This window comes from Aphis gossypii, chromosome 3 (assembly GCF_020184175.1).
Source record: "Aphis gossypii isolate Hap1 chromosome 3, ASM2018417v2, whole genome shotgun sequence".
Classification (NCBI taxonomy): Eukaryota; Metazoa; Arthropoda; class Insecta; order Hemiptera; family Aphididae; genus Aphis; species Aphis gossypii.
The window spans coordinates 10,010,385-10,027,147 of record NC_065532.1 but is presented as its reverse complement, the minus strand read 5'-3'; the positions used below and the strand labels follow the sequence as shown (position 1 = coordinate 10,027,147).

At 29.4% G+C, this 16,763-nt stretch overlaps 2 protein-coding genes and 1 long non-coding RNA gene across 8 annotated transcripts; 1 reads left to right on the top strand and 2 right to left on the bottom strand.

The window, feature by feature from the left end:
• Window positions 1-15: 15 nt before the first annotated feature.
• LOC114127508 (ubiquitin-protein ligase E3A) lies at window positions 16-6,991 on the bottom strand. 4 transcript variants are annotated; one of them, XM_027991760.2, is made up of 14 exons: window positions 6,237-6,991; window positions 5,482-5,600; window positions 4,120-4,795; window positions 3,213-3,439; window positions 2,943-3,138; window positions 2,522-2,871; window positions 2,067-2,258; window positions 1,694-2,008; window positions 1,479-1,623; window positions 1,118-1,332; window positions 879-1,046; window positions 659-814; window positions 387-604; window positions 16-296 (listed from the first exon to the last, which is right to left on the bottom strand). In XM_027991760.2, exons 3-14 carry the CDS (start codon window positions 4,706-4,708, stop codon window positions 176-178), a joined length of 2,892 nt encoding a protein of 963 aa, XP_027847561.1. In that variant the 5' UTR covers window positions 4,709-4,795; window positions 5,482-5,600; window positions 6,237-6,991; the 3' UTR covers window positions 16-175. The 4 variants fall into 4 exon arrangements, with proteins under 4 accessions (XP_027847561.1, XP_027847562.1, XP_027847558.1 ...); XM_027991761.2 differs by having other exon boundaries at window positions 5,493-5,600; XM_027991757.2 differs by lacking the exon at window positions 5,482-5,600 and having other exon boundaries at window positions 6,237-6,445; window positions 6,519-6,991.
• On the top strand, window positions 6,879-16,105 carry LOC126550841 (uncharacterized). 3 transcript variants are annotated; one of them, XR_007604874.1, is made up of 4 exons: window positions 7,167-8,049; window positions 8,228-8,311; window positions 15,023-15,142; window positions 15,262-16,105. It is a non-coding gene; the product is annotated as an uncharacterized LOC126550841 (long non-coding RNA). The 3 variants fall into 3 exon arrangements; XR_007604875.1 differs by lacking the exon at window positions 7,167-8,049 and adding an exon at window positions 6,879-6,984 and having other exon boundaries at window positions 15,023-16,105; XR_007604873.1 differs by having other exon boundaries at window positions 15,023-16,105.
• Window positions 9,935-11,786, bottom strand: LOC114127506 (uncharacterized). Its single transcript, XM_027991754.2, has 3 exons — window positions 11,623-11,786; window positions 10,541-10,628; window positions 9,935-10,378 (listed from the first exon to the last, which is right to left on the bottom strand). Exons 1-3 carry the CDS (start codon window positions 11,641-11,643, stop codon window positions 10,038-10,040), a joined length of 450 nt encoding a protein of 149 aa, XP_027847555.1. The 5' UTR covers window positions 11,644-11,786; the 3' UTR covers window positions 9,935-10,037.
• Window positions 16,106-16,763: the final 658 nt, after the last annotated feature.

Here is a 16,763-nt window from a genome sequence, read left to right as displayed (position 1 = left end):
GACTACAATATACAGTTATAATAATTCAACATAAATTTAATAAAATTAATACAACTTATTATTATACACATTATACAAGAATTGAAAACAAACTTATAAATTTCTAAAAATTTTGATTGCACTCAAATAAATGGAGCACAATTCATAGGTGGGTGTTTTTTCCTTACTGGTTTCATCATATCATGCCAAACCCTTCAGCGTAATTGATAGCTTTTGATAGTCGTTCATCAAGTTTATCTTTACTGCTGTATTCAGGTAGCAACAGGATGTTGAAACAAGTATGTGCGGTAGGTAACCTGCACGATAAGGTATTGCTTAGATGTATAATATGTATAAAAGAGAAACACTGTGGTACAATTTATATTAGTAGTGTAATTGACGCATACCTGTCAGAATCCGAACCATTTCTCGTGATCGTCAGTTTTAATTTTCCAAGACCACCGACGGGAACTCTATCACTTCCTGTCGTGAATTGTAGTAATTTTTGCTGAGAGGCTCTAGGCAGGGCATGGGCAAATTCCCAGAAAAATTTAATAACTTCTGTGTCTTTGTGGTACCCTCCTTCATAAAGTGTAGTTTCTTCTAACTCCGACATATCAAATACCTAAAAACCTCTTTTTAGTACTGATATTCAAGAAAAACAGAAATTTAATCTTACCTTGCTGCCACACACTATTTGTTCAAGTTCTTCGGGCCAGAATAAGTATTGTAGTGGAGATTCTTCCATAACGTTTTGGAATCCACGGTAAAATGCATTGAACTGTACTCCGATCGATTCGTTGAGTAAGAAATCAGCGTATTTATCCACAAATTCCTAAAATAACAAATTGAAAATATTTTCAACAAGTTCATGGTATAACAGATTAAAAAATCTTTACTTTTTTATTCATATGGTTTACAGTAACATTATCTCCATTATCAATGAGATCATGATATACTATTTCACCAAATGCATCTTTGTAGCAAATTCTAAACGTCTGCATAAACATTTCTTCAATATCATCTTCTTCGTAATCCAACAAATTCTTTAAGCCATTGTATAATTCCTTTGTAAAAAAAAAAAATATATATATATATTATCCGAAACATATAATGTATTAAAATTACAATTTTTTACCTGATTCCAATCTTGTAGATCATTAAATGTACAACGTTTGCCTAGTAACTTTCGATACACAACCATAGGTAAATTAATGTTTAATATGACATTATTGTAAATTGCTAACCCAACGATAAGGCCAATCAATGAATATTGGGCAGCAGTTTCAAATGAGAACGAGTTAAACCAGTAAGTAGGATTTCCACTTTCAGAGTTCATAATCACAAACATCCCTAAAATAATACAGCAATTATTTACCCACTGTTATTATTTTTAAGTAATAATTTATGATAAGACAACATAATTATATGTGTATAATATGTATATTTTATGATTGATAAATCATAATAATGAAATAATATGATTAAAAAATATTTACCATAGTCTGGGTTAAATAATTCTTCGACAATGAGGTGGAAGAATTCTTTAGAGACTCCACCTTCATCGACACCTTGTTCACCGTCAAATTCAACCGCCAATTGTTTTTTGAGATCTGACGGATTTTGCATGGCTACCATTTCAAGCTGAATAAGAAAAATGAAAAATAAATATATGTATGCAAACTAAAATATATATTATGTGAATTATATTTACTTCAACTAGAGCATCCTGAACAACATGTTCCCTCCTTACTTTGAGTTTGAGGTAAGGATGAGTAGGCTGACCTATTAACGTTTGTATAAGACAGAAACGTCTATTTTCATACATACGTATTCGATTATCATAATACAATCCAAGAGTTTTAGTGGATGGGGTAAGTATAAATGAATGGGACATATATGAAAATTTTTCATTGCCATGTTCTCTCCAAGTTTGGTAATCATCATCCATTTCTAAGGCATCACTCAATAGCTCATTGTAAAATTTGGATATAGGAATTAAAGGGGTACGACAGGCCAAAATATTTATCTATAACAAATATTTGATCAGTTCAAATCAAAACGTTAACATGAAATTCCATACTTACATTTAAAACTTCAGCTAATGGATCAGTTTTACTGGTTTTATTCTTTGGACGTGTATTAATAAGGATATCTTGGAGTAAATCTTCATCCCTTACATTTTCAGGTTTTTTTTCTATTTTTTCAGGCTGTTTAATATCTTCATTATCAAAATTTGTATCACATTCACCAGCCATAATACTCGCATAGTATAATATCTATTGTCCATAAGTTTATTAAAATTAATATATGTAATACTTAACAATATAGAATACTAACTAAAACTGTGTTAGACATTGTGGAATAGCAAATTTAGAGATAAGCAGTATCATTGAAATCACATGGATTTGATTATCTCATGTATAATTTATAATAATATACTTATTAAAAAATTAAAAAAATATGGAGTGAAGAGTTGTAGCAAAAGCTTTTAAGTTATAGTTTCTGTGCCAATATAATAGCAATATGCAGTTTTATTTACCTTCATAGTTTTTGTAGCAAATACAACAGCAGTCTCATCTTGAAAAGTTGCATCATATTCAGTAGATATTAGTTGGAAAGTTATAGCTTCTTGGAGGCAATGTAATATTCGCCGTAAAGTGTTTTCGGATGACATTTCACTCCAGAATCTTGCAAGTTTTGCTTGTTCAGCAACTGGGAGTATACATGTAGCTGCTACAAGCCTTGGGACTATACGTTCTACAAATGATAAGTCATCTAACCATGGCATTTGATAGATGATTTTAAGTGAATGTAGCACATCCTCTAAATATTTATCACTGATTGGAAATGATTTTGACTTAAAATAATGTAATTCTACCGTGATTTTTGCTAAAAAAGAAAAAGAAAAATATGAATATTTAAACTGGAAATAATACAGTTTTCCAAAATAAGATAATTACCACATAAGGAACTAATTGCTAAACATAGAACATTTTTATAAAATTCATTGTTATTGGAGGAATTAATTTTTTTATATGCTCGTGCTAATCCTTCTATATCTAGTTGTTTTTCGCCATATACTTCCTCTCCTTCTACCTCATCATCTTCGTCCATTGAGTTATCATCCAATTCTTTTTCGATTTCCATTTCACGTATCTACATAATATGTAAATTTATATTACATACTAGAACTAAATATATAAATTAATTAAAAAGATAAAAAATCTTACTTTTTCTTTGGTCATACTGGTAGATAAATTCTTAGTATGTTTAAGAACTTTAAGCAAATCTTTTTTGTGTTCTAATGGGCGTTTTATAAAGCTATTTCCCAATGCTTCTGGTGTTGAGAATACATGGTATAAAGCAGATAGTAACTCATTGTTATCTTTGCATGGATCTGGTCCGTTTTGCTGTTTTGTTAGTTCTATCAAATTGGTTTCATTCAAATATTTAATACCTGAAAACATCAAACAGTATAAGTTTGTAACGTTTAAAATACACATTATGTTAATGCTTAGACGTCACACATGATACACTGAATGAAATTTCAGACAGGCATTTATAATATTACTAATAAGATAAAAGGTAGGAGGATTATCTTCACAAATGTTAAATTCAAGACAAAGCATATACAAAGAAATATATAATATCTGCTGTTGCCAAAATTTGTAAAACAACACGCTAAACAACTGAAACGCATGTATTGGATTAGAGCCAAGTGGTGAAAGGACCTTCAATATTTATAAACAAATCAAATTATGTCCACTTTGTCCAATGCATGAAACAATTGTTGCCTATTGGCATATAAATCAATAATGTATAATATTAGTTAAATTTTTTTTATAAATTAAGTATGAAAGTAAACTTAGTGATAGATGATATGAATGCAAAATAAATATGCAATATACTATTTTATAATATAACAATAATAATAATAATAATCTGACATAGTGCCAGCCTATGCTATTAAAAGACTGTCTGTTGACCTTTTGCGTAGTATTTATGATTTTTTTTTTAAATTCACACAAAGAACATGAATCAAAATTTGAAGAAAAAAAAATATTGACCTAATTTATTAAGATGAACTTGAAATATTATTACACATACATAATATTTTTAAAAAATATTTAAAATTACCATTTTGAATAGAAGCAATATGTTTTATAGTATTTTTCATAGTTTCCATAAAAGTTAAGTTTATGTCTTCTACCTCATGTAAAACACATTCTGGTATTTCTAATGAAGCAACATCTAAGCGATCCAAAATATCCTTGTTTGTTGAATGATTGGTACTATTATTTTGTTCAGGAGGATTTGCATGATCATCTTTATGTTTTGATACATCTTCATTAACTTCTTCTTTCGAAAATTGAGAAGATGTACCTTCTTGTTGCGCCATGGATTCAATTGGTGCAATGAATGGACTATGTTCTTTTGTCATAGGTTCGGCACTGACTATTTTAAATGAAGATGAACTACCACCACTCTCTGTCTGAGAACAAGTACTAGTGGTTTGAGTAATCTGAGCATCTGATAATGATCTAGATAAGTCAGTTGTATGTACTGGATTTACTTGGAATACAGTACATGGATTTGTTTGCACACAAGCATCATGTGATAAATAAAGTGTATCTTGGGTATTGCTACAGCAAGCTAATGATGTATTGGCGTCATGTAAAGTATTTCCAGACACTGATGGGTTATTAGTGGTTCTTGCTACTTTCATGGGATGTTGATCACACAATCTTGCATCAAGGCGAAATAATTGAATAGCGATAGCGGCTGCATCATTAGCTGACACCACATTGGTACACTGAAAAAAAAAAAAATTGATTAATAAATAAATAAATAAATAACAATTAAGTTAACAATAAATTTAATTGGAAATGTATTTCAAACCTATTAGACAGGACTAATTTTTTTTTTTAGACAATGAAAATAAGGCTAATATATAATTTATAATTATTTGTGAACATTTTGGAAATTTTTGTACCTACATGTTTTAGTTCTCGCATAGGTATAATATTATAAAATATTATGAGTCACAATGCTAAATAGGATAATTGATTTAAAATAATAAGTATACAATATGTATATTATACTAGTCATCATTTGAATAGCACTTATTTTATAGTTATATTTATACATTTAAAAAACATTTCTAATGATAATAAATTAAATACATAACTACTAGCAAGTAGCAACTAAAATATTCAGTGTATAACACAAAATTATAGAATTAAGGTGATGGTTTGCCTATTAATAATAATAATTACACAATATTAGTAAAAATATTTTAATCAAATAAAATTAGTATTTTAAATAAATAATTTATGGGTCTAAGTTTTGAGATGTTGTTAAAAGATTATCATTCTTAATTTGAGTAAAACATCAACATATAATCTTCTCCTACTATATTATTATACATGCATGTATTAATTAAATATGACGAGTTAATAATGTTAGACTAACTAGAATTCTAAAAATATACAGATTTACCAAACAGTTACTTAATGATAATTCAGCTAGACGATGATCTATGAAGAACTAATACATTCAGAAGGTTTGTTGAATGAGTGTTTCACAAATTAACTGACTTACTGTGATGTGTAGTAAGCCTAACAATGATAAAACATAAAATAAAATAAAATAAATTATAATCTTAGTATGGTGATTTTTTTTTTATACATAAAACTACTAATAGATTAAACTATAATATTATATTATTAAAACATAAAATGTAAGATATCTACACCAGACATTTTTTTTGTTATTTACAAAAGAAAAAAATGATTTATTGTTTCATAAGGTTATGATTGAATACATTTTTTTTTTGTGATAAGCTTGATTAATAATAGATATAAAATGAATCGTAATACATATTAGGTAATCAAAATTGTAAAAATCAATCATGATCAAATAGTATTTTTATAAGCTACTTAAATAGTAAACGATACAGTTAGAATATAAATTAAATTGTGTTGATGAGTAAATAGGTAAAACGTATATAAAATAAATAACTTCTATAATTTACATTTAATTACTGGATCAAACTAATAATAGTTAGGTACTATCAGCCAGATATTTGGATGATCTGTTCAAGGACAGAATCTACACCAGTTTATGGTTTTGCTGAAAATCAATCAATTTATAGGGACAATAACAAATGGCTATGAACGATGAAATACATTTATTATCGCAGAGAAACGAATACAATTTAATATTTATTTATTTATTGTTAGGTAGGTACTTACTCTTTTACTGGATGCACAATAATCATTAACACAATCGCCGTTGCCACAACCTTCTGTGATCAGATAGAAATAACGTTCGATCAATTTCTTGGCCAAGTCTCTTTTCATGATGACATCAGATCCGGGGGAGCGGCGTTGCAATACCTGCTCAAACGAAAATTTCAGTGATAGGCGACGGAACGACGCGACGAACACACGAAAGAAGGTGTCTGCCGACAGTAAACAATGATAGAATAATTATAAAATAATCGACAGGACGGCGTGTACACCAACGGCACTTACAATGAGCGATTTATTGACGGTTCACCGCTGTTGTACGTCTACGACTGACGCGATTCGGCGGTCGAGCCATTCGATTTTCGCGATACGATTTCTGCTGCGCCGTTCGCGACAACCGTCAAACGTCGTACACTACGCAACTATAATATTATAATCTAAACGTGACGACGACGACGACGATTTGTTCGTGTTTCTCGTACGTCACGGGGGGGTGCGCGATCGAAACACCACGTCGCAGTTGACCCTCGTCGAAATCTGTGACTACCGAGACTGGAGAACACGACCGAACAACACAGTAAATCGATAGCAGTCAGCAGACCGCCTGTGTGCGTGTGTGCGTGTAATCACTCTTTTCGCGCTGTCCGTCTCTCTCGCTCTCTCGCGATGCGTTTTTTTCTATTTATTTTTATTTTCATTCAGCACGCGCGCGCAAAACAAAGACGAAAAATGCGTATCAGATGTTTTGTGGGTGAAAGAAAAAAAAATATATATCGCAGGCCGAGAATAATAATAATAATAATAATAATTTGACGACGGGCACGACTGTGACGGGGAGGCGCACGCGCGATACGGATTTCAAAGAAGCGCGGCGGCCGGGACGTAGCGCCGCCCGAGCGCGGGAGGTGTAAAGCTGGACGGGGGGGTATCGGGATTTTCGTCTGGTGGGTGTGGGTGGCGGGCTGAGCAGCAGCTGACTCGGAAAACCGCCGACGGTCGACGGTCGTGGCGGAAAAAATCATCTCTGTTCCCCCCCGCGACCGTATTATAAAAGCTCCGTTATCAAAACGTTTTTTTTTCCTCGGAACGGACGATAACGTTTTTTATTTTTGTTATCTACGCCGCCAATATTTCGTGCGTAGTGCGTAGTTGTAATTAATTAATTGGACGTCACACCCGCATAACGTATTATATTATAGTCGTCTTTGTCTTACGCACGGAAAACGTTGCTTTATGATTTACGTTCAGCAGCAGCTCCGATTTTGTTACGTCGTAACTCGTAAGGTTTGATGTTATTATACAGAGTCACTATATTGATTAATACTGTCATCGAGCTTTAAGCTAAGAAAATTATCTGTCTTCTCTCGTCGGTTTTTTACGATGGTTTAATTTTTAAGCGACTTATGACGGTTTTTGAATTTGAATATTTTACGCACTCTCGTCTAGCCGTAAAACTAAAATTTCATAAAAAGTCAACCGCGAAATAAGAGATAAATAAAAGAACTCGAATAAATGTAAAAATATTTCGAGTTAAAAAACTTAAAGTTTGATAATTCTAAAAATTTAAAAATTCTAAAACGTTAGTTGGACGGAAAAACACGTGCGGGTCACGGGTACGACGTTCAAATTACAATAACAATACAAAATTATATTGGCGAGAAGAAGTGAGCCAGCGAGGACTTTTCACCCTTAATATTTGTTTCCGTTTTACAAACGTAGAAAATATAACTTGAAAATTCTTGTTTAATAAAACCAACGTAACGTGGTTACTTTTTTGTTTTAATAATATTGACTTTACCTACAGCCAAACTTAAAGGTAAGAATATTACTTGTCTACCTGTGTTGCTCATAATGTGGTTTTTATATAATATTTTAATATTGTTAAGCGAATTATGAGTATCCGACTAAGTTTTTGTAGTATGATAAGTCCATAAGATTATGCCATTATTGAGTATGAAATTAATAAATTAATAATACCTTTATTTTTCTTTCAGATCTCGAATAACCATTAACTAGAACAAAATGAATGACTAGCTGGTATAGTGCAATGCAATGCAATTCATATTACTCAATATTAGGTAGTTAGTATACTTATAATATTTACATATAAATTATATTCATTGCCAAGGTTGGGATTTAATAGTTCTTAAAATTGAATAAATATACGTTATAACATTACTATAGGTATCGCTAAATGCCTAAATATCCAATAAAAATAACAAAATATGCGACAAAACGAAAATTTTTAAATTAATATAATTAATTAATCACTTACAAATTATTATAGGAAGTTACTTAAGTTTTGAAATCATTAATAGACACTCTTATAGTCTAATTTTGAAAGACTGTAAAAAAATTACCCAATTAATTCACTTCAAAATTTTAAATCGTTTACATTTTATTTAAAATATCAGGTAACCTTGAATGTTATAATGTTGAATTATTAAATGCTTAACCAGATTTTCGAATTTTAACTTTTTGCAGTTATCTGTCGATAAAGTTTTGTACTTTAAAAATGTGTGTTTGACGTCCACCAATATAATTCGTAATGTATATATATTACCAATATATTTGAAATATATTATATCGTTACATGTAAGTAGTTCACTAATATTTGAACTTTTTTCATAATCTAGTATTTTTAAAATTCAGACAAACCGCTATTTTTTTTCTAAAACGTTTTTTTTTTTTTTAATTTGAGATAATATAACAGGTTAAAAAGCATAATATTTCAAAAAGTCCAAAAATAGCACAAAAATCTAAGAAATCACAAAATATGCAAAATAAAATGTTGAATTTGAATTCTCTATATATTTTTTGTTTACTCCGCTATTTCTTAAGCATCTAATAAGAAATATGCAAATGCTATAAAATCCTAACCCTATTCATTGCCATTGGTTAATTGGTCAGTCATTGGTCATTGTCGCGCGTGTTGGCCAAATTAAGTAAACAAATGTAATATAATGTACTGTCTGATTAGTGATTGTTCTGTTTTGAATTGATTATGTAGGTAAGTATTAATTATTTTATTGTGTATTTAGTGTGTTAGTAAATTTTACATAGGTAATACGTTTTAATTGTTATTATTACTACATATTATCTGTATGTAGATTTTCAATTTAGAAACATAAAAATATAATCCACTAACGTCGTTTAGTAATTACTAATTAAACCCTAATTACTATCAAATTATCAATTTTATCTTTTTTGTTTATTTAATCTCTTAGTATTATTGGCAAAGGTTCTTCACTAAAGTTATAAAAGGTTTTAGCTACACTTATTTTGAATATTGTTCGTCTATTCGGATACATGAACCTTTTTCGACAATTTTGTAGTAGGTACGGATCTGTAGCCCAGAATTATTCTGTGCCACGCCAATTAATAAAATTTTCAGAATGGGTCTGTTGTTAGTTTGCTGATATTTTTATAAGTATAAAATATCCAGGGGAAATTTGGGAAAAATATGTTTATCTTGTTTAAATATATAATATAATACCTATATAATAATAGCGCATTATTTGAGAGTATTCTTAAAATATTGTGGTAGTTATTACTTATTAAATATTAAGAGTATTGTTCGTATAAAAATATAAACTGTAATAAATGCAATAATAATATTTTAATATCTATTATTATAACGCTGTAGGATGTCGTCACAACCCGTAGAGAAAGATAAAGTAGGTATAAAAAACAAAAATCGATTTATGAAAAAATTAAGATCACGTTTTTATTGTTAAAAGTCGAATAAGAAAGACTGCGAGCTTTTTGCCCGCGGAAGGTTGAGAATCGTTGTTGTGGGAGTACCTAGTAGTGGTGTTCGGCCTTGTAAGCTGAGGCGTCGACCTTTTCGTATTTTCCGGGCCAGTATTGGCCGTCATCTTCGGCAGCATAACTTGGGTAAACAGCCTTGTAAGCTGGGACTTCGATTTTTTCGTATTTGCCTGGCCAGTATTGACCATCATCTTCGGGGTAGCTCGGGTATGCGTGGGCGGCATATGTCGTGGCTGGGTACACGGCTCCCGGGTATGCGACGGGTGCAGCGTGGAATGGTACAGCTTTTGCTACTGGATAGTGGTACGGATAGTTGTAACCAGAGTATGCATATGAGAACGATCCGGGGGCAGTGACAGAGTAACCTAAAATCGCTGTAAAAAAAAAATCGATTGACGTTGGTCAATATTCGGTTGTATTTATACAGGAACTTTTTGAAATTTGGTAAAATTTCATTTAGTTATCTAAAGCTTAAAAGTTTCGTTTTCGTATTATAGTTTACATATTATTGGTAGCTATAGTATAGGTATACTTACGAGCTGGGGCAGCGGCGATGTAGGCATGTTTCTTTTCTCTTACTCCTTCTTCGGCAACAACGGAGTACACGGCCAAGGTGATGAATATCTGTCGAGAGTAACAATAATAGTAATAAATAAAAAATATTGCAAATAATTTGTACTCGATGTTATGAGTAAAATACAGGGTAGAGTATTAATCACAAATCACAATGTGAAATGTGATATATTATATTATTTACTATTTAGTTATTTTTGTTTTAATTTTTAATATTTTTTTTTCAATTAAATTTAAAATGTACGGTCTGTACCCACTTGGTACGGTACAATAATACAGTAGAATAAGATAATAGATTACATTAAAGTTAAATTACTATTTACCGTGCATATTGTCTTGAAAGTTTTTATTGTCAGTATTGTAGTTATTCGTACAACAGCACCTTTTTAAATATTGATGTTTTCCCGTAAACAGGTGATAATACTAATAGAAACGAGTTGATTCAAATTGTGTAGCTGTGTTTTGAGAATTTTTAGATGGTTATATGGTATTTCGAAAACTTATTTTTTATTTTAATTCGTATAATAACAATAAGGTTGCAGTCAAATCATACAATTTCGAATATATATTACAGTAAAATACCTACTTCAGAAAGTTAATTGAAATTATATGTTATATAAAAAAAATGAAATAAAATTATACCTATATGCGTTCGGATAACAACGAATAATGTTTATAACAATATTGTTAAAATATAATATATAATATCTAATAATTGCATTTTTGCACTTAAATATTTATAAGTCTCCGATTCTCGATCGAAGCGTTGAAAAGCATATTAAGGTGAATTATAATTTATCGGTATGACGGTATACTGTAAAAGTCGTCTTATGTAAGTTAAGAATTGTTTGAAATTATTATATATCGACCTATAACTGACGAGGGAATTTGAGTTCATAATATTATAAGTAACGATCGTGAAACATTTTAAGTTGAACATATTGTATATTATTATAATATAGCTATAGAAAAAAATAATTCATCGGTTCAACAAGTGATCAGTTCATAATACCTGCGCTGTAATTTTGTTTGTAAAGTCACTTACCAGATACTTGAAAGAAGCCATTTCGGTTAGGTGATTTTTTCTAGCGTTCTTTACAACAAATCTGCAAACTTCAACCTGTGGTCAATGTGTACACTTGATGTGAGGAGATGTAGTGTGATGCCGATGCCGGGTAGTGTGGTCCTTATATATACACAATCGGTATTTACTTAACTGCCTTGGGGCGAGTATCTGGGCGCCAACATAGCTAGGGCGTTGCCCAGCCAAAAGTATAAAATCCGGATTGTGTGTATATTTATAATACAATTAATACATATATATATATTCCAAGTGAAGTCTGGAGAGTGCATAACGTATAAACACAACTAAACGGTGAGTCGAAGTGACAGTGACCTTGGTCCTTGACCATGCGTAATAAACATATAAAAATTAACGCAATATTTTATAAATTATGTAAGCAATGAAATAAAATTATAACTATTAGATATGAAAAGCACAGGTTCAAAATTAGGCGTTGCCGGACATATCTATAGGTACCTGCTTAATGCGTGGACGTGTTAAAATATAAAATATAATATAAGAGTGAATATTTCATGGAAAAACTTTAATAACATTTTGTTTGATTTTTTTGTTATAACTTTATTTTTTGTCATCATTGATTATTGAATTGTGTTCTTTATGAATTACTTAACCGTTTATCCGATTGCGATGAAATTTGGTTCAGAGATAGGTAAGACCCCTTGGAAGAAGATAGGATAATTTAAAAAGGGATAGGTTCAACCCGGGAAGTTGTTTAAATAGGGATTTTGAGATTTACGATGGAAATTTTTGTTTGTAAATATTTGTTATTTGTTTTAATTTTATTATTATTAAAGCGATAATAATTATTAGTTATTAAATAAATAAATAAATATAATTTTTCCGATATTTTTTCAACGGGTGTCTGTATTTGTCTTTTTTTTTTTTACATCACTTTAGAATTGATAACATTAATTTTTAAGTTTTTAAAAGTTTGCCCATAGCGCTGTATGCATCTATGGCACTTAAAGTTTTAATCAGATTTGTGGATTTCATATTGCTTATAGACTAAAGGCAGTTTGTAGGTTTTTTAGGTGGTTTTTTTTTATGTTTCGCTGATAATTTGTACATGCACCAGAAAGAAAAACAAAAAATATTGTGTACTCAAATGTACTTTAACAAATAGCATTTAATCAAAAACTTATTAGGTATTATAGAGTTGGAATTTTTAATGTAAAATGAAATGCATGGGATCGGATCAGCTAATATATTATAAAAATGTTTAGATTTATAATGCAATAAAATAAAAATCAATAGGTTATAATAATTTTTATATTTTTTTCATAAATGATTAACCATTTGTTAGCTATATAATAAAATATATTAATCATTTCATTATAATACATTAATGATTATAATGATTATTATTTTTATGTTTTACAAACTGACTATGTTTTTTAGCACCCTTTCTATCTGCAAGGTACCTAGGTAAAACTTTTTGTTCCTTTACTATACCTTACTTTACATGTACAAAATGTAGTTTTATAGCCACAGATCACACGAGACGGAAGGTCATCATCACCTACAATGACTTATTCATACCCTTAAGAAATGAGCGTAATAAAAACGTACGTACTCTATAGTGGCGTAGGTATACATACGTTTTGTATGAGAGGGATGAGTGGAAATAAACTTTATTTCTAGATATGTACAAATATTAGGTTTTCATTTATTTATTATGCCTTAAAAATAAGAAAAAGTATGAAAAATAATTTTAGACGATACTCAAGTCCTCAAATTAATCAAATAAATGATCAAACAAGCATGTTTGATAGTATGGAAGCTTAATCATATTATTGTGACAGCAATCATGATGACTTGATAATATGATGTCGTCCTCTCGCCCTAATCGTGACATGTAATCTCTACACTTTCATGATTACGATGATGCTTACGGTAGCAACTATCGCGTTTTACTAAACCATTATTTAATTTTATCATTGTGAGATCAGGCGGCTATAAAGGAAAAATCGGTGATTTAGTTCTATTGTCTATACGTTGTGTATAATAGGTACTAAGCTATACTAGAGTATTATACTAGAATAGTTATACTTTATCGCATTTATATGTTGTTACAGTATACACAATAATAATAAATAAATATGTACTATACAATATACATATTGTAATGAAAAAACTATATTTTTATATAACTATGAACAATAGTATTATATACTTAAGATTAAGTCTTTTTTAAAAAAAATATTATCTCACTGACATTGGTAGGGGTGCGCAGATTTTTTTAATTGGTTGCAGCATAACTTATATTACCTACCTGCTTAAACACCATTTATTCAAAGAAATGTACATTTTTTTGCATATAAATTGAATAGGTACATCACATTATAAGTATTTAATTTACTCAAAAATATAATGTATCATAATTATTAATTTTAGCAAAAATGCAAAAACATTTATTTGTAATATAAATATATTATACATATATAGGTATTATGCGCAATTTTGGTGTATCTTGGTTTTATTTTAGTTCATTGGCAAATCGTCATCGGGCATAGGTTTACCTCGTTTTTTTTAATTTAAATAATTCTACCAAAATGAGTTAACTGCTTGTGGCGGATTGGTTGTAACACTTTGTAGATATATTTTAAAACTTACATGTGGTTAAAACTACCTATACTCATTAAATTTTTCTGATATATTTTTAAAAACAATCTCTGAAATTGTCGTCAAACCAGGTAGAATATTTTTTGAGTCTAGATATAAGTTATAAACACAAGTGCATATCCTTTTGATGTAAATTTTAATAAAAACAATAAATTAAATATTATTTTCTTTTATTTAAAAAAAAAAATCCCATAGCAACTCATAGTTGGCTGGCTAGTCTGTGCCAATTTTTTAAAAATAATTTTATTTCTTTAACCAATTGCGACCCTATATTGTAATATAAACGATAAAATATTCAACTTTCGCAAGCCAAAAAGAAATATATGTGTTAGTCAACCTACGAAGGTTGAAAAATGACCCTAAAAATACCTTCCGTATTACGAATAATCGATTGATATTATTTTTACTGAAATTAATCCAGTATCCAGCAGCTTCTGAGATAAGCTGTTAGTATAATGAACTCATTTCACATTTATTTATATTGAACGTACTTATATTATGATTATTTTTTTATTAATATATATTTAAAATCATTGTCTACATGGTGATTGAACAATAAATAATAAATTTACTTTTAATTTTCATTACAGATAGATTTTCATAATCACTATTTTAATATCAACTAAAAAAATTAAAGTTAATTTAATTGACAATTTATTTTGTTGTATAACCCAACTTCGTTTGGGATTAAATTGAACGAACATAAAATACTCAGTATATCGGTGTATCTTTGTTTTAGTGTACCTCATTTCAAGGACAAATCCGTACCCAGGTTTATGAACTAATTCGACAGAGATGGACAATCTGCTTTTAGGGGATGGATACAGCAGAACAGCACTTGTCATTAACGATATTAAAGGTCATTGATTTTTTATATATATTTGAATAATAAATAATATTATAAAATAGTATACTGGTAACTACTTTTTATATTTTATAAATTTAAATTATTTTTTTTAGTTTTATTTTATTGTACAGATGGCGCCACCAATGTATTCCTTGACGTCAAGTTGGTCCAACATGCTTAAAACTTACTCTGTACTCTATATTATATATTCTTTAAATTCAAAAAATTGAAAAAATCTCGTTTAAATTCATTCGGTAGTTTCTGAGAATATCTGTTGGTAAAAAACTCATTTCCCTAGCCATTTTATTGTACTCAATTAGGGATGTAATCAGGCGGAATTTAGCCATAAAATCTGAGATTAAATTGAATAATTACCTCGCGTGTTCGTATCCAAAAAAGCAAAGAGGTGTTTGATTGGTATAATGGTAATTGTTAGTTGGTTCGCAGTGGGTGACCGATTCGATGTCATGTTTAAAATTTTAAAATGTGTACTTACAAAATCAGACGAGACAAACAACGGAGCGCGAAGTATTCAAGCCACCTGCATGAGTGGATTGCTCAGTCAGGAGTATTGAATTACATTAGTTAAGACTAATAGTTAAATAGTAAAGTACAACTTTGAAATCGAAACATTTTCGATTTACTCCCTAACCAAGTTTCATTTTCCCCGATTAAAACTCCGTGGATTGTAAACTCGAATATATAGTATATATAATAAACGTGGTTTAAAAATTAACGATTATGCTAACGTCTTAATAATTCTATAACAATGAATTATGTTAATATTTATTATGTATTTATGTAAGACCGTTTACAATAATAAAGTTTTAATATAATTGTGTTGCATACAAAATTATTTGAAAATCAACGTTGAATCGATTTGAAATGATAAAAAATTACTACAGATGTGAAAAAACTAATCAATAACTGTTTAAAGTTACCTATTTAATCAAATTGTCAGGATAATTATTATAATATGACATAATGGTGGTATAAATAATGTACATTAATAATATAACAGTAGCGTACTTAATTAAAATTTTGTACCACGAAATATATTTTAATCTATTTCTTAGTATAGCAGTAGAAATAAGTTGCTATTTTTTTTTCACAAATAATTTAATTAAAAAGTTTATTAATTAAATTTATTGTTGATACCATTTTTGTGGTTTCATTTCCATCGAGTTTAATACTTTTGAACATTGTATTTAAAAATATTGATTTTATTAAGTTGTTCAGTGTCAGTAAATGGAATTATATTAAAACAAATTTTTTTGAAAATTCAATCTCATCAGTCATCCACTTTATTAGTGTAAAAAATATTTTGAAATTTTATGTCTTTTAGGATTTCTGAACACTGCCATTTTTTGTTATGTTAAGTATCGCTCAGCGCTCTAATAATCTAGTACAATCAAAAGTAAGTAGTATTAAAGTATTAGGATTTAGGACCTATCTAATTAAGCGTTTGTAATTTTTATTTTATTCAATCTGTCCAGTAATGCTTATAATAATCAATATTATATCAACATCTTGTTTTAATTATTCAAAATTAAGTTCAATTGACTAAAAAAACAATGCAGTCTGAATCGTTATGTTTTTGTGGAACATTAAGTTTATGTTGAATCGTAACGTC

Bases quoted from the DNA above. Each gene is read 5' to 3' on its own strand.
- LOC114127508 (XM_027991757.2), bottom strand. From the start codon at position 6,344: ATGAAAAGAGACTTGGCCAAGAAATTGATCGAACGTTATTTCTATCTG. The intron at 1,333-1,478 runs GTAAATATTTTT...GTATTATTTTAG, and splicing joins ATTATTTAACCCAGACTATG to GGATGTTTGTGATTATGAAC. The intron at 815-878 runs GTAAAGATTTTT...TTGTTATTTTAG, and splicing joins TAAACCATATGAATAAAAAA to GAATTTGTGGATAAATACGC.
- LOC114127506 (XM_027991754.2), bottom strand. From the start codon at position 11,643: ATGGCTTCTTTCAAGTATCTG. The intron at 10,629-11,622 runs GTAAGTGACTTT...TACTCTCGACAG, and splicing joins TGGCTTCTTTCAAGTATCTG to ATATTCATCACCTTGGCCGT. The intron at 10,379-10,540 runs GTAAGTATACCT...TTTTTTTTACAG, and splicing joins CATCGCCGCTGCCCCAGCTC to CGATTTTAGGTTACTCTGTC.